At 42.6% G+C, this 18,097-nt stretch overlaps 2 protein-coding genes across 5 annotated transcripts in view; both read left to right on the top strand.

Moving 5' to 3' along the window:
- The window catches only part of dtnbp1a (dystrobrevin binding protein 1a), a 20,561-nt gene extending 11,735 nt beyond the window's left edge, over positions 1 to 8,826 (top strand). For 2 of the 4 annotated variants that reach the window (XM_070551793.1, XM_070551795.1), the window contains 3 exons: positions 1,174 to 1,320; positions 8,165 to 8,293; positions 8,461 to 8,826. In XM_070551793.1, coding sequence (XP_070407894.1) covers positions 1,174 to 1,320; positions 8,165 to 8,293; positions 8,461 to 8,699 — 515 coding nt within the window. In that variant the 3' untranslated portion in view covers positions 8,700 to 8,826. The other 2 variants (XM_070551792.1, XM_070551794.1) reach the window with 1 other exon arrangement.
- Positions 8,827 to 11,647: 2,821 nt separating this feature from the next.
- LOC107378977 (sodium- and chloride-dependent transporter XTRP3) overlaps positions 11,648 to 18,097 on the top strand; it is a 44,054-nt gene continuing 37,604 nt past the window's right edge. Inside the window, exon 1 of the mRNA XM_015949499.3 lies at positions 11,648 to 12,035. Within this exon, the coding sequence (XP_015804985.3) occupies positions 11,912 to 12,035 (124 nt within the window). The 5' untranslated portion in view covers positions 11,648 to 11,911. The remainder of the gene's footprint in view (positions 12,036 to 18,097) is intronic.

The following is an 18,097-nucleotide window of genomic DNA, read 5'->3' on the forward strand; positions in this document are numbered from 1 at the left end:
AGGGCATGTTGTGATCTGTAGGGGAAGCCGAGTACCCGGAGGAAACCCACGCATGCATGGGGAGAACACGCAACTCCACGCAGAAAGGCCGCAGCCAAGTTTCGAACCTGCAACCTTCTTGCTGCGAGGCAACAGTGCTAACAACTGCGCCACCATGCAGCCCAACTTATCAGCTCATCACCTGGTGATGAATTGGATCAGATGACCAGGGAAGACCGCACATGCACCTGATTGGCAATAAATAATGAAGGTCTAATTCATATTCAGCTCCCACCTCTGTCAGAGCATATTGCCTCTCAAGGGCAGTGCGGTACATTGCATACAAATGGGTTATGTTTTGCTCAAGAGTTGCCGTGGAAGCCATTGCTAACTGTGGCTTCAAGTTTGCGGATGCCACTTGCTGAAGTAACCCCGGACCTGCTAGTGAACCCCAGAGGTTTGTAGAGCTGTCAGGCGCACATGTTCTGGTAAGGAGCTATGGTTGGGAAATCTGGGGGTTGTTTGCTCAGTCTCTGGTGTAAGAAGTCTGAGGTAGTCAAATGATTATGTTCTGGTGAAACCCCACGGATTGACAAGATCCGTCCTGGGTGGCTATGAATGTTGAAGGAGGGCTAACAAGTCTGTGCAAGTGTTCTTGGACTTTGGGGATGGTGGCTATGGAAGAGCAGGCAGAAAAGTGGTCCCCATTTACAAGAAAGAGGATCAGAGGGTGCGTTTCAATTGAAGAGGGATCAGCGGGAGATTAGCAGGAAGATCAGGTCAGGGTCTGCCATGATGTGGACATTAAACCAGAAATTTAAGCTCCCAGTTTGGTTGCTGGACACCTCGATGAAGAACTGTTTCAGGCACTTCTGTCAGGATGAAGCCACCAGTTCCACCTGGGACATATCTCTAGGCTGGTCTTGGAATTCCTGTGGTCTCCAAAGAATGCTGGTGGATGTCACTGGGGAGTGAACAGTTTATTCTTGCCTCTCTGACCCAGACCCAAATAAGTGGTTGACTATGTGCTACAAGAATGAACTGAAGTGAGATGCAAATATCAAGTGCATGTTTTCAGCAGCAATTCACCATGCTCCCTTCTAAAGTCTTTGGCATAAACCACGGTAGTTTGTTTTTCCTTGAGTGTAAATAATTATATTCCTACCTTGAATGTAAATCATTTTTTGACTGCAGTTGAACTGACATCAGAACATGCCCAGAAGGTAGCAGAGCTGGAGCTGGCTGTGCATCAGAAACTCAGAGAACGACAGAAGGTTTACGAGGAAGCCTTTAACCAAGACATGGAGCGGTATATTTCTACTGGATGTTTGCAGAACAAAGGTGAGTTAGGCCAAGCCAAAGCTCACACACGTAAATCAGATACACACATAATTAGTTTTTTGTTTTGTTTTTTTCCACTAAAGTACAAACGGATATTGTGTTTATTGATGAGCAGCAAAGGACGATTGTGATCAATGTGAAATTCCCAAATTACGGCGATATCAGGAAAATGGAACACAAGACATTGGACAAATGCCAATGGCTCAGCAAAGAGCTTGAAAGAGCGTGACAGGTGAAGGCAACTGTAATGCCTGAGGGCACTGGAGCACTCAGGGCAATGACCTCCACACTGAAGAAATTACTCCATCATATACCTGGACAAACATCTGACATCTCCCTCCTGATGAGTGCAGTCCTAGAGACAACTAAGATACCACCCCACTCAGGGTAGGGGTGGGTGGGTAAAAGAGAGTTTATTGGTAAAAAATATATATATATTTCTTGAAAATCAGGCAAATAAAGACAACACAAATAGCCTGGTCATGCGGTCCTTGTTTTTTGGGATTGTACGATGTAGCTTACAGAAGTAGCTTCTGTAGTGAACTAGGATTGGGACAATATTACATTTAACTTGTGACTTGTTTTGTAACACGTAACTTTCGTTTAGTAACATGCCACAACGTTCATGCCGCTTTGCACTGTATAACATACGAAAGATCAGACCATACCTAACACAACATGCCACCCAGCTCCTGGTGCAATCTACTGTCCCGCCCCGATTACTGCAATGCCCTTCTAACTGGTCTTCCAGCCTGTACTGTGAAACCTCTTCAAATGGTCCAGAACGCAGCGGCACGTCTGATCTTCAATCAGCCAAAAAGAGCACACGTCACCCCTCTGTTCATTGAGCTCCACTGGCTACCGCTAGCAGCACGCATCAAATTCAAATTGCTAACACTAGCATACAAAGTCCGAGATGGTACGGCTCCCATCTACCTGAATCATCTTGCAAAGGCTTACGTCTCGGCCCGGCCGCTCCGGTCATCCCAGGATCGTCGGCTAGCAGTGCCTACACCACACTCAGGACAATCCTGACTCTTCTCATGCATCGTTCCACAAATGTGGAATGACCTACCAAGCACTACAAGAACAGTGGCTTCCTTTTCAATTTTCAAGAAACTCCTGAAGACCCTGCTCTTCAGAGAGCATCTTCTTAACTAGCGCCCTCCCTGCACCCATCCCCCCTCTCTACCGTCCACTCCTTTGTTCCCTCCTCTCCATGATTGATGTAAAGTTGTTGTTATTGTTGTTGTTAGCCTCAAGGGCAACATGCCAATTATCAGTTGTAAGTCGCTTTGGACAAAGCGTCTGCTAAATACATAAACATAAACATGTAGCTTTCGTTTTGTAACATGTAACTTCAGTACCTAACATGAAACTTTTAATTTGTAACTTGCATAAAAAAATCAATGTACAAGTTTCAAACCACTACTTTCAAAACACAAATCTCAGACTACAGTTACAAACTCAAGTCTACAAATACAAAGCATTTCCCCAAGTCCCAATTCTAGCTTGCTTCCAACAGGAGTTATCTTCGACAGGAATCCAAGACTCATGATTGATTGGTCAGACAATGCTGTCATTGGTTCTTTGGGAAGCAAGCTAGAATTGGGAGAAAATATTTTGTACTTGTAGACTTGAGTTTTGTAACTGTAGACTGAGATGTGTGTTTTGAGGGTTGTGTTTTGAAACTTGTGCATTGATTGTTTGCTGCAAGTTACAAAATGAAAGTTTCATGTTATGTACTAAAGGTTACGTGTTACAACACGAGAATTACATGCTACAAAATGAAAGTTACAGTTACAAAACATGTTACAGGTTACTAAGCTTGGTACAAGTTACTTGTAATATTGTCCTAATCCTAGTTCTATACTTCTGTAGTGAACAGAAATGTGAACACAACAGTGAATAATTTAGTGAAAAGGTCTGCTTTTGAAGCAAAAATACTTTTCTTTTGAAGAAGTTTGTTTAGGGCTGAGCGATGTGGCCTCAAACTAATATAATATACTGACTGAGCCTTTCACCTCTAAAAACGATAACTACGACACTGCATAAAAGCTAAAGTTTGTCCACTAGAAATGGCTGTGACAACATAGCTGCTCCACAGCCATTTTTATAGACAGTAGGGCTGGGCGGCATGGCCTAAAATCAATATCACGATATATATATATATATATATATATATATATATATATATATATATATTTTTTTTTTTTTTTACGTGTCCTGTCTGGCTGTGAAGCAAGCAGAATTGATGTCTGAATGCTGGTGACAAGCCTTACAGATTTATTCTCAGGTGGAGCATCAAAGCATTTGCTTTTAATGTCACGCCTGATACTTAAAACTTTATTGTTATTGTTGTTGAATGCTTTGTAATTCCGACCAGACACGGAGACAGAGGTGAAAGAGAAAGGAAAAGAAAAGGTGGGGAGAGAGGGGGGGGGGGGTCCACAAAAATAAACAAAAATGAACAAGAGTCTGCTTCTAGACCTGCAGAAAAAAAAGACAAAAAAAAAACAAAGGGACACAACAACAATACAACAAGGTCTACCTATCACTGCGTCAACTTGATGAAAAGAAAAAATATATATATATATAATCAATATTGCTTAACTGAAGAATCACGATAATAAATCACAACGCATTAGGTCCCCACCATAGTCTTAAGACCTGTGTTTAACGTGCCCAAGCCCATACTTTTGAGAGCACCATGTGAGCACCTGTGTGTGTACACGCGCTTGTTTATTTAAGGTTTTTCTATAGGAGCGCCCAACAGAGAGTGTGAGGGACCACAGATCCACCCCCCAAAGATGCGCAGAAGACGGGGGGAGCTCCAAGTCCCAGAGATCCAGGCGCTGCCCCAGAACGCAGGAACCCCAAGGAGACTGCAACCAGGAAGGCCCCCGCCCCCCTCGAGAGGCACAGAGGATCGCCCCGGGGGGCCACAACCAGCAGCCGGCAGAGTCCCTGGAGATATCAGCGGCAAGGCCACAGGCCCGCCGGCAGCCTCCCACCCCCTAGCCGGCCGAGCCCGGGACCCAGCGACCCGGGACCCAGCGACCCGGGACCCAGGGGCGACCACCCCCGCCGGGGACCCAGCAGAGCCCAGGGACCCAGACCCCACCAGGCAGCCACCGGGATCTAACAGGCAGATGCCAAAGTCTTAAACCCCCAGACCCGGTTGCCACGAACACTCAGGCAGACCAAGGCACAAGCCCCCACACCAGGTGTGGCAGGGGGAGGGGGGACAGAGATCTATATCATCAAGAGAAGTTCCAGGAGAGGGGAGAACCCAAAGGCCCCACCTGACATATACAGTCATACACAAACACAGTCACACACTCCCTCCCTCATTCTCACACATGCACATACAACCCAAGACTTACAAAAATGCATGCCGGACACTCACTCATGCTCCCCATACACACCTTATTCACTCTGGTCCCGGTACTGCTGCACATTGGGTACAACCATCACCGGTAACCAGAGTTTGACCCTTTCTGCTGGGGTGCTGATGAGCAGGCTCCCCCGCCCAACGCTGAGCACAGCAACCCACCACCCCAGACCCCAACCAGACGGCCAGATCTCCCTCCTAGCCTCCAGCCCCAGGAAGCCTAGCAACAACAGAGGTGGCTAAGACCCCTAGTCTCCCTCCGCCTGCTCCAATATAGTGTTGTGTGATCATGAGGTGTATTCCATGGCTGTGGTGAGTGGGCAGTGCGGGCATCATCCAGCATATGCCAGCTGATGCCACTGCACCACCCCACTTACACCCTCAGCCATCAGTGTCTAAGTGCGGTTTAAAATTGGAAGTGGGCACCGGCACTCGGGAGGAGGCTGAAATATCCCCCTGCCAATTGCCGTTGAATGTGCTCACTCCCAAGGCCCTAAGTGTGTGTTTGTGTGGAATGTCGTCAGTGGAAGTGTATAAGGTGCAAATAAAATTGGGGGGCAGGTTTCCACAGGAATGCAGAAATGGGGTCCATACCCGCACTCCCTGACTTGTCCACCCCCCAAGGTCCTATGTGTATGTTTGTGTGATGATGTGAGGGAGCAGGAGGAGAGAAATATGCGGGGATGGGGAGGAATGGCTGGTTGGGCTTAGCCCTCCAGGGAGCCAGCTCCCCTACTGGCCCCAATAGGCACCTCTGTTGTCAAACTGCCACCCAGGGCATGGAGACCCCAGCCCATCCTGCCAGGGCCCAAAGCAGCAGCATTACAGAGCCTCACGGAGTCCGAGGGCACCAACCCAGCCCCACCCCAGCAGAATATCTATGCCCACTCCTGCATTTGCACAACTTCCAGAATATATAAGACATGGGACATCCAGGTAAGGTTGGGTCCTCCCCCTCCTGGACCTCCCCCTCCCCTGTGATGGAACGGCAGAGGAGCCAAGGTCTACCTGAGGCCCCCGAACCCGAGCCAGGCACTGCTGGGTGTCCCTGCCTTCTTCCCGGCAGCATACATGTCAGGACCCGACCCCCAAGGCCCCGCCCAGATCCCCACACGGGGCCGGCCACCCCCAAACCCCGAACCCCCCGAGGGTTGGGGACTCCCCTCACATCATGTTGGACAGAGTATGTGAAAGAGTATGTGATATTTACTTCTTAGGAGACGTCAACATTGATTGGAATTCTACAAGTTGTGCTTTAAGGAATAAATTGTACTCAGCGGCTCTTACGTGCAATTTGACACAGATGGTCTCACCACATACAAGAGTAAATGTAAAAGCTGATGGTTCTCAATCAGCAACTTTAATTGATTTATTATTTACAAATATGAGTCTGGTGTGTTCAAACGCAGTTTCAATCCCGGTAGGCTGCAGGGATCATAATTTAATTGTAATTAGAAGGATAACAAAAGTACCTAAATCAGGCGAAAGATTTATAGTGAAGAGGACCTTTCGAAATTTTGAAGAAAATGACTAATTTTTAAAGGACGTGAAAAATGTGGATTGGAAAAGAGTAAATCAGGAGTGTGATCCAAATAGTGCTGTAGAGGTTTTCAATGAGTTAATAGGAAAGCTTTTAGATAAACATGCTGCTATAAGGAAGCTAGCTGTAAGAAATAACTCGACCCCCTGGCTAGACCAAGAGTTGAAGGAGTTTATGACTCAAAGAAACACAATTAAAGAGAATGCAACTAAATATGATGATGTGGCATTATGGAATAAATATTACAAATTGAGAAATTATGTTACCTAACTAAATAAAAGTAAGAAGATAATCTATTATCAAAATAACATTAAAGAGGCAAAAATGGATAATGCATGTATATGGGGTACATTAAATGAACTATTGGGAAAGAAAGCTACAACAATTCCACTTTTTTTGGAAGTCTATGGGGTCTTTATTACAAAACCAAAACATATCGCCACACATTTAAGTAAATTCTTTAAGGACAAAATTCAAACCTGGAAATCTTCCATGAATCAAAAACAAGATAATGACATTTCATGTAGAATGATAAAAAAAGATGATGGGGAGTAAAGGATGTACATTTAAATTTGAAATAATTACTGATCAGACTGTTAAGAATATTCTGCTAACTAGTAAAGATACACAATCAGGCATTGATAATATTGAGGTGTAGCGTTGTTAATCTACATAACTAGAATGTAACGCTGTTGCTGTTTCAGCTTTGTTAAATCCTGAGAAAGATCAAAAGAATTGGCAATGAAACTTCTATCAAATATATATATCCACAGATATTTATATAATCGATAGAAGTTCATACACCAACTGATTTAATCAAAAGGTTAATATTTAATTTAAGAGATTTAAGTAAATATCAAAAGTTTAGTTATTAATTCAGAAGATCTAAAGAGATCTTTGCTCGTTCAGTGATCAATATACACCACTCTGTGTTTTATTTCAAAGAAGAGTCAGGTTTAAAAAGTAAAGAATTTATTACTAACAATTTAAAGATGACAATTGGAAAGCCAATTCATAACTGACAATTTATGAAAGCCTTGGTTTTAAAACTTGGTATTAAAGCAATCTGTGTCTGGATGAAAACTAAGCATGAAGTGTGTGTTTGGATGTGTGAATGTAGGTCTCAGAAGGTTTTATCTTAGAGAGAAAAATGCGTTCTAGGTGAAAGAGTTTGGTTTGCAGTTAAGCTAAATTATTTCTTTAAAAAAACAGGCATTTCAGACGCAATCTTTTGTTCTATCTCACCGTTCAGACGACCCTCTGTTTGGATCCGGAGGTCAAGGGAGGATGTTGATCAGCCTCTGGGTACCCGGCCCGGTAGAGTAGACCAGTGGTACCGACTCTCTGGTCCTAGAGTTGCCGCAGGTACACAGGTGGATGGTTTGCGTCTTAAAATTAACTCTGAAGGAGTTTTGCGTCATCTTGTTGCAGATGGCGTTTCTGTTGACGCAATTCTATCGGCGTGACAGAAAAGCTTTAGTAGAGGTTTCGAACGGCCGACTCGATCCTCTGGACTCTCGTGCCTCGTGCATAGATGGATCAATTGATGTGACCGACCTTTTACCTTGACCTCTAACCTTTTACTAAGCAGCTTCTAGTTCGTGCATCAGTTAACATGATGACAGACCCAGGTAAGAATCCCCATCTGAACCTGAAGATACCTGGCTGAGCCACAGACCCCGCTTCATAGGTGTGGCCGGATTAATTTTACTCGATCATGTAAAACCACCAACTTGGATGTGCTCTGAGAAAAAAACTGTTGATGGGAGATAGCTCTAAGTTAAGTGTGTGTGTGTGTGTGTGTGTGTGTGTGTGTGTGTGTGTGTGTGTGTGTGTGTGTGTGTGTGTGTGTGTGTGTGTGTGCGCGCGTGTGCGCTTGTGTGTGTGTGTGTGTGTGTGTGTGTTGGCAGGTTCAGCAGAAGCTGTCGAGTGCATCCTGGATGACATCATGGTTACTAACTTATCAGACCAGGAAGCTCTGGATGACTTCCTCAGTTCCACTGTAGAAGATGTTAGTTGTGGATCCTCTCTGACTTCAGGTAATGTCGTCTAACTTCCTGTTACACGTCAACGATGGCGTATTACAATGATCAAACCACACTTTAAGACAATACTGGCTCCAAAGCTTTTTTGTCTTTTGAGAGCGTTTAGATGTAGTTATCACTGAGTGCAACTTGATCAACTCCTGAAATGTTTTCTCTAACAGGTCCCGACTGTGGGTCCTGCTCCTCTGAGTCGTTAAGCCAAGCTCCTCCCACAGACAGCCAAGAATCTGACCAGGTTTCAGACGAGGAAAAAATTGGTAGTGAAGAGAGTGACAAGCCGCTGGTCCAATCAGATGAGGATGTGCAGTCTAACGTGTCACTGGTTGGCCTGCAGGACACTGGTACTAACTGGGGTTCTGATGAGAGTGACTCTGCAGGGGATCAGACCCAAGCTGACTAGCATTCAAAGCACAAAAATACATTTCTCTTCCCCTGGTTAAAAAAAACTGTTGTCTAACTCTGAGCTTTTTGTCTAATATTAAAGCAACAGATATTGTCTAAATAAACTGCAGAAACGGAGCTTTTAACTGATCCCTAGTGTTCTTTTCCAACATTTGGTATGGCCTCTACCACAGTCCCAAAGTATTCAGTAACTGAATTTTTCATTTATACTATTATGCTCTGTTTCTCACCAACTACAGTTATTGCATTTATTGCAGAAATGTAAGATGGATCAGTGCTGAATAAAGTTGCTAATTCATACGTGGAAGTACTTGGAGCAGCTGAAATGTAGCAGATTAGTTTTCTTAGTGGAAGAAGTGTTAAATTAATCAGAATCACTATTTGTCATTGAACCAGCGTCGCACTACACTAAACGTTTGTTCTAGTGCCGCCTTTCCAACAGCAGACATACAACATGAAGGGGTGAGGCATTTGAAATAGGAAAATGCCTTGTAACGACTTGCTATGCCTAGAAGGAGCAAAAGTGTAACATGAAGGTTGTCCATCCTCCCCAAACCTCACTCATTAGACTTAGCTTGATGAGCTACATGGAGGGATTTGAAGGGTTGTGTGCAATTGGCCTTGGGGTTGTGTGTGTGTGTGTGTGTGTGTGTGTGTGTTCCTATACTTACTATAATCAAGTCATCTGTCCAACTTCAATTTCATAATATTCCCTCAGTGAGTGAGTGATCCTACCTGCCGATGCTGCTGGGTCTTGCTGCTGACTCCAGAAACAGCACGTTTTAGTGAAAAATGCCCGTTTTGCACATTTAGTGGCGTCTGTTTCTAGAGTGTTCCTCCTGAGTCCTGCTTCTCCCACCCGGAGTCACCTGAAGTGTTCCGTCTGGAAGCGCCTGCAGAAAAAAGGCAGAGGCGGCCCGGGGACAGCGCGGTAGCGGCGTCTGATCAAAGCCATGACTGAACTGTAACCCCAACACAAAAAGAGAAGAAGGCAAAAACTGACGAATTATAAAAAAATATGTTTTTGTTTTTGTACCTGACATGAGAGGCCCTTTCAGCAGGTAGGCAGTCTTAGGGATCAGCCCAGTGACATGATGACTGAGCACCGGTCCAAAACAAACACACAAACAAACAAAAACAACACCGGGCCTTGCGGTCCAGACCCCGATTAGCCACTCCGGGCCTGCTTGAGGTTATCAGTAGTAAACTCTACATGTAACAGTTCAGTAAATAAATGTCTGACAAAGGGACTTGTTAACAACTGTCGTGATCCGGCGGGGAAAATCAGAAAAATTTAAAGAGCAAGTCACCCCCAAATCAACTATTTTTTTCTGATAAACTATATAAATGTGTGTCTAACCGTGCTGCAGACACGTGTAGTCAGTAGTTTTGCACTTTAGTGCATTTTATTAAAATTTAAATTTTCTGCCTGAAACTGTCAGTGTTGTGCCGTTGTCAGGTAAAAACTCTTCACTGCATTTGAATTTAAATCTGCCACCGTTATTGGCTAAGAGGTATGCTATGATGTAAACTGGTACATTATGATGTCACAATGCCGTGAGTGTGTGTATTTGTTAGTGGCTCCACCCTCTCGGTCTGCTAGGCAACAGCATTTGTTGCATTTTTCAAACATGAAGTGGGAGTGAAGTACGCTTCTTGTAAGGGGTGACTTGCTCTTTAAATAACAATAACTGACATTTTCATACCTGCTTTGTCAGGCTTATATTGAATAAACAAATGCACATTTTATTAACCTAAACAACCCGCTTTAATTTTTACACCCACTTTATGCTCACGAGGAAGTTATAAGATCTAATAAAAAGCGAAATTAATTTCGTTTATTCTAATAATCTACAAGGTAATAATGCTAGTAACACGTACATGGAACCAGCACTCATTCCGTTGTTTAAGGTAAAAAAAATCCATGAAACAATCTGAGATTACCATGTGATTCCTTAAGGTTTGTAAAAGAAATGGAGTCACCTCGTGTGTGTGTGTGTGCGTGTGTGCGTGTGTGCGTGTGTGTGCACTTGTCTACATAGGTTTAAGTGGACAAACTGTAACCCTTTGATGTATAATGGTCACTACAGTGGACAGGTACTCAAAATTGTTATTTATTTATTTTTGCTACTAAGCACAGCTGTTGAAGACTTCATTGCATTTGAGCCCCTCCATTTGGACTTCAGTAAGCCAAGCCAACATATTTCATGTTCAGAATGCACGCTGTCCACTGAGGTGGACATGTAATAAATTATTTGTAAATTAACAAAATATTACAAAAAATATTTGTTGAAATTTGTTTCATTCACACCTAAAAATGAATGAAAAAAATTGTTTAAAAAATCATGGTTGAAGATTTCATATTTCATGCATCAAAGGGTTAATCTGTACTGTGTGGGCATGTCCACACTGTGGGGACATGTTGCTGGTCCTCACATTGTGAACCCTAAAACTTGGTCTTAGAGAGGTATGGTGTGAATTAACTTTTAGTTTAGGTTAGGAGTGGATCAGCATTGGTTATGGCTAGGGTATGGGTTAGGCATAGTCGAGTGGAATCACTAGTCAATGGAGGTCCACAAACATACAAGTGTGTGTGTGTGTGTGTGTGTGTGTGTGTGTGTGTGTGTGTGATTTACAAGCCATCTCTGTTGTGAAATTGTTACATGGGTTTGTTTCCTCTGGCAAACCTAAATGCAACTATTTTATAATCTTTCTACGTTCTTTTACTCCATACGTGAGAGCAGCGCAGTCAAGCCAGCTCACGCTGGAGCTCTTATTAGCTTTGCGCATTCATGGTGCATTACGGTGCGTTGGAGCAAGAGGAGCGCCCTTTCAGGTGGAAGTGAGCCTCTCGGCTTTACCCGATGGCTTTACCATAACATCTTTATTACATACTTACTAGTTCTCCATATGATATCCAGAACAAATGCGATCTAATTTTACTGTAGATTTTGGGATAAGTAAAACAACTTTCCAGAATAGATTGGTGTCACATTCAGGAATTAATTAATTTCTCCAAAGTGCTAAGAGGTGACAGAAAAGTATCTTCAGATCCTACTAAAATAAAAGAACAGTCCTGGCTTCCCTGGCAGCTTGAAGCAGAGGCTGATGGGTAATGTAGTGTTTTAGCAGCAGAGTGCCCCCTCCTCTCCACCCTCAAACCACTTGAGGACGCGCTGTTTGTTCAGCAGGACTTTCTGATGATCAGATATGGAGAAGGACACCAGGGACAAGTGGGACAGCCCCACGCAGTTCGTTCTGGCTTGTGTCTCCTATGCAGTCGGCCTGGGGAACGTGTGGAGGTTCCCCTACCTGTGTCAGATGCACGGCGGAGGTAAGTCCCGGAGTCTAGGGACTAAAGTTCACGTTGCACAAGAATGCGCAAGAATGCGCGCTTAAATCTCCTGCTTCACGGACGTGGTTTGTCTGAACTTCCAACTGTTTTGTTGTGCTGCTCATTTAAACCAGAACACACGTTTCACCCGACCGAACTCATTTATCCAGAACCTAACGGACAAGACCGGTTCTGATCCCGGTTCTACCCCACAGATGTTGGGTCGAGTTGCGTTGAAGCGGGACATCTGTTCCCGGGTGGCCTCGAGTGAGTTCTAGAATTAACTGGATTTAAAACACATCTCACTTTTAAAAACATTTGATTAAATCAAAGCACCAAGAAGGAAAACAAATATGTAAATAATAAATCAGCAGTCTTTTTATTCCCTGAAGGTAAAACCATCTCCCTTGTTATAGAAACAGAGTTCCTGCTTGCTTGAGATTTCAGACAGGTGGTTTTCCATTCAGAACGCTGTAATGACGTGACCTTTGTTACTACAGGGTGTTTGTTCTGCAGTGTTGGGCTAATCTCCAGGCTGTCAAAGCTTTGAAAAGGAGAAAACTTGAACTTTTTGACATTAGGCAGGTTGGTCAGCATTTTTTTTCTCCGATATTTGTTATAATTTTCATTTAGTTTTATTGTACAAACAGCTGGGTGTCCAACCCAGAGATGTATGGAAAAAATGAATAGATAAACAATGAGTAAATAAAAGTAAAATAAAGGTATAGGCATTCAGCACACCAGTTCTCCAAAATGTTCCCATTTTCTTTCATGTCATTTTCATAGTTTAGTCTCCACATATTTTCACATGCCACAGACCCCATCATCTGGGGTTTCCACACCTTCAAGGAGTACGCATAGTGGTCCATCCATCTATCCAACCAGTTTACGCTGCTTACCCAGGGTTGGGTTGCAAGTAACAATAGTCCCCATAGTCCGTCCAGCATGTCCTGAGTCTTCCTTTAGGTCTTCTCCCGGTTGGATGTGCCCAGAAAACCTCACAGGGAGGCGTCCAGGAGGCATCCTAACTAGATGCCCGAGCCATCTCAACTGGCTCCTCTCGACGTAGAGGAGCAGCAGATCCACTCTGAGCCCTCGGATGACAAAGCCTCTCACCCTATCTCTAAGGGAGAGCCCAGCCACTGTCTGCACAGGGACAGAATGGCCATTTGTGTGTTCTGGAAGTGACTTTTTAAAGGAACACAAGTTTAATCTCCCCCTACTGGTTGAAACTGGTATTACAATGGTGTTCTGGGGTTCGGGTAAGGGTGACTGCAGGGGATCAGACCCTGTTCACCCGAGTTATTGACCCTTTGCACGTGATGTCACGCCACTCATGTGACCGCCCCCTTCGCCATGATGGACGGCAAAAAGACCATTTACACCCATTGAAACTCCAGTGAAGGTAGTCAAAACAAGCCAGTTTGCAGCCTTTTATCGCTTTTATTTAGTTGATTTGACAGTAAAATGGTTTTAGCTTGCTGCGTGGTTTGCTGCACTAACAGACAAGGATGTAAACTCAACTCATTTTGTTTTTTTTAATAACTTTGATGGAGACTGAGGACGGAGATGAACTGCAGTGAACTAGCAGCCCTCAGATTTGCAGCGAGTATGTTTTTACCGGGTAAGATTGACGTTCATTTATTTCACGAGGAAGACAGGGATAAATGTGATGTGTTTATGCTAGTTATTGATAATCCTGATGGATGGGAATTTCACCACGGAGGATGCGCGCCGTCCACTGTAGTGTAAAGCAAGATAATTATTAACAATATTAAAGCTCCGATGTATAGTTATGTGTGTTAAAATTGCGTTATTTATTTATATGAGCGTCGCCGTTTAGAGATCTTCTCATTACGGTGTGAGAGCAGCAGCTGAACCCGGTAACACCACCAGCAACAAGGGATCCAGACTTTTTAACAATCAGCTTTGGTGTAAAGTGAAACGCTGTTTATAACATAATGTTATGAATCCAGAGGGATGAATTTAGGCAAAGTCAGCAACATGTTTACATCGGTGAACAGCTGCAGAGAGAATGTAAGCTAACGTTGGTAAGCTAGTTAATACACCGCTCTCTATGAGCCCCCGCTAGATGCGCTACTTCTTCTGATAACTGAACTGGGCAAGAACTAGTTGAAGGAATGCTGGAGGAGTTTTGTTTTTGTTTTGATCGCAAAAACAATTTCAGGCTCTACTTTTCTCTTTGTTTAATACTCGTGTCGCTCACTGTTTACATGCTTTTGCCATCCAGCATGGTGGACCCACGTGATTAGGTGACGTCGGTGCAAAGGGTCAATAGCTATTTGCCAATTTTCACAAGAAATTTTTATTTGGTTTTAGTCTTTTGACTAAAATTCTTGATATTTAGTCATCATTTAGTCGTCCAATTTGTTTTAATTTTAGTCGACTAAAATAAAAGTTTTTCTTCTGATACAATAATTTTCAACTTCTGTAAAGGAAATGTTAACTATACCTACTTGAAAGTAAAGAAATGTGAAAATTTCACACTTTGGATCAATAAAAGTATACTTATAATTGTTTTAATGACAGTAATTATTGTAAAATACCACAATAAACACTAACAGTTTGAAATTCTCTCTCTCAGTATAAATAAAGTTAACTAATCTGTATAACATGCAGTGATTTTTGTAAAAATAACAGGAAATCACACCATCCCATCAAACATTAAAGGCGGTTACTAAAGGTAAAAGTGTTTTCAAATCTATTTATTATAGTTTTATCTGCATTAATTCACCAAGGTGGGCTGCTTGAATGGGTTTTTCTCTCAAACAAACTCAGCTAGAACACCAAATGCTGATCATATTACTGCCATAGTGGCGCCACGAAAACGATTAAACAACCATGTGCGCCCTGACCTATTGCCCTATCAGAATCTTTATCAGACCACACTTCATAAGCCTCTTAATCCCGACCACAGACTTAATATTAATTCTGGACGTAGAACAACCCTTTTCTCTTAATGAGGCCAAATCTGTGCGGTTCCCATCACCGCCATCTTGGTCATGTCACGTCTCATCATGCCCAGACATTCCAAACATGGGAAAAGAGGTGGGGGCAACTGAACCAATGTAGCTAACTAACTGAGCTAACCCCCGAAGCTAAAGCGCTAATATTGGTGGTCCTAATTTTTATTATGGTAATTTCAATAAAAATATTAATAGTTTAGTATGAGTTCATCGGCGGGGGGGGGGGGGGGGGGGGGGTAATTGTTACCTTAATTGTGTCAAGCTCCAGAATGCTAATGTGTCTAAGCAGTCATCACAAGTCTCTTCACAGTCTGTTTCCTCAGAATGATTTTCATCTCCAAACACACTGAACACTTTAATAAAGTTTTTAGCCATTGTCAGCTGTGGACCTCACCGCTTTATTACTTATTCTGTCGTAATAGTGAATGTTTTCATGGGCAGTTTGCAGAACATAAAAGTTACCGGACCCTTTCACCCTCTGACAAGTGCAGGAGAGACCCTCTCCCATGGTGGCTGGTGAAAAACATTCTTGGTGGGGCTGTGTGTGAAATTTTCCCTTCTTAGCCCATAACCTAAATATTGAAATGAACATTTGGAAAATGACTGCAATTCTAGAATTATCATTTATTTCTGTTCTCCAAATTAGCAGTTTTACAGAAAAAGTCAATCATCAAATTTATAAATAAATTTGACTGTAATGATAATACTCAAACACACAAGCCTACCATGTACACATCTAAGAGCAACTGGAGTCCGTAATGTTCATTTTGTTTTTATTTACATTTTGTTATAAATATGATGCTGTAGTTTTTGGTCTCCAGCAGCCTGGATGCCTTAACCGTTTGATGCATAATGGTCACTACAGTGGACAGGCACTCGAAATTGTTATTTATTTATTTTTGCTGTTAAGCACAGCTGTTGAAGACTTCATTGCATGTGAGCCCCTCCATTTGGACTTCAGCAAGTCAAGCCAACATATTTCATGTTCAGAATGCACGCTGTCCACTGAGGTGGACATGTAATACATTATTTGTAAATTAACAAAATGTTACAAAAAATATTTGTTGAAATTAGTTTCATCCACACCTACAGATGAATGAAAAAAAGTGTTTAAAAAATCATGGTTGAAGATTTCATAATTCATGCATCAAAGGGTTAATTCACCATCTGTGTGATGCATTCACTCCTCAAAGAATAGTACTCGTCTCGGCCAGTAGGTGGCAGTAACACAACATTGTAAACATCCTGTTTCTAATTTCATTGTAATAATATAGAATGAGAACAAATGAAGACATCTTACAGCTACAGGTGTGATTTCAGCATAGGGCTGCATGGGCAATAAATCAAAAATTTATCGTTATCAAAATTTCTGACTCTTATCGTGATAATTTTTCCCATGTCAATAAATTTGATAATAAAAAAATTGAAAGATGTGTGTAGGTTGGCAGCGTTCATGTTCGTTTAAGAAGATGTACCACCTTAAGTCACGTAAAAATGTGACTCAACATAATACACGTGACAGCCCCATCTAGTGGACAACTTTTGTTTCTGCGCAAACCTGTAGTTATCGTCCATTTATCGTTATCGAGGGGAAATCATCAATATATCGTGATATTGATTGTAGGCCATATCGCCCAGCCCTATTTCAGCATGATCTTATCAACAATAAGAGTGTGTGTGAATGAGAGACAAGGAAAAAAGATCCAGTACCTTTTAGCATGCTAGCTAGCTGCCAGCACCCCAGAGGCAGAGGTGGAGAATGCAGTCAGAAACAGAAAGACCATGTCCTTTTTTGTACAGCGAAAGTCAAATGCAAGCGCACTCTGTCCAAGGTGCATGTTACAAACATCACCCATGTAGCCACAAATTCAACTTTCTCTTGTTAGTACAACTGCCAACAACTCAACATGTTCTGAATTGCGTGAGTACATTCTTTAGGTGCAAATAATTTTTAAAACCTCTTGAAATGTTCAAACAAACTTGTATGAGAAACCAAACCTCACCAAGTAAACCAATAGCTATAAGTTTATTTCTCACCAGATAACAGAGGTGTGACCAAGTCACTGCTTTGCAAGTCACAAGTAAATCACAAGTCTTTCCAGTCAAGTCTCGAGTCAAGTCCAAGTCAAAGACAACCAAGTCCAAGTCGAGTCCAAAGTCAGTGATGTCAAAGTCAAGTTCAAGTCCTTAACTTTGAAACCGAGCTTCAAAATGAAGAACAAAGGTGGTTTAATTGACTTTGAACGTGGCATGGTTGTTGGTGCCTGACGGGCTGGTCTGAGTGTTTCAAAAACTTCTGATCTTCTGGGATTATCACACACAACCATATTTAAGGTTTACAGAGAAAGGGAAAACATCCAGCGAGCGGCAGTTCTGTGGGCGAAAATGCGTTTTTGATGCTAGAGGTCAGAGGAGAATGGTCAGACCAGTTAGAGTTCAAAGAAAGGCAACAGTAACTCAAATAACCACTCATTACAACCAAGGTATGCAGAAGAGCATCTCTGAATGCACAACACGTTGAACCTTGAGGCAGATGGGCTACAGCAGCAGAAGACCACACCTGGTGCCACTCCTGTCAGCTAAGAACAGGAAACTGAGGCTACAGTTCACAGAGGCTCACCAAAATTGGACAATAGAATATAGGAAAAATGTTTTCTTGTCTGATCAGTCTCGATTTCTGCTGCAACATTCAGATGGTAGAGTCAGAATTTGGCGTCAACAACATGAAAGCATGGATCCATCCTATGATGAATTGCTCCCTTCAGACAGGGGTCTTTTCTGCCGCTTTTAAACGGGCGGTGGTGAGGACCCTGCTGAAGAAGAGCAATTTAGATTTTAATGACTTAAAGAATTATTGATCGGTATCCAACTTACCATTTTTAAGCAACATTTTAGAAAAGATTGTTTTAATTCAACTTAATGATTTTATCAACACCCATAATGTTTTAGAAAAATTTCAGTCTGGTTTTAGGGTGAACCACAGCACCGAGATGGCCCTTCTGAAGATTTTAAATGATTTTAGAGTAAATTTTGATAAACGGAAGGTGACAGTGTTGGTTCTACTGGATCTAAGTG

This window comes from Nothobranchius furzeri, chromosome 5, assembly GCF_043380555.1.
Source record: "Nothobranchius furzeri strain GRZ-AD chromosome 5, NfurGRZ-RIMD1, whole genome shotgun sequence".
In the NCBI taxonomy this organism is placed as follows: Eukaryota; Metazoa; Chordata; class Actinopteri; order Cyprinodontiformes; family Nothobranchiidae; genus Nothobranchius; species Nothobranchius furzeri.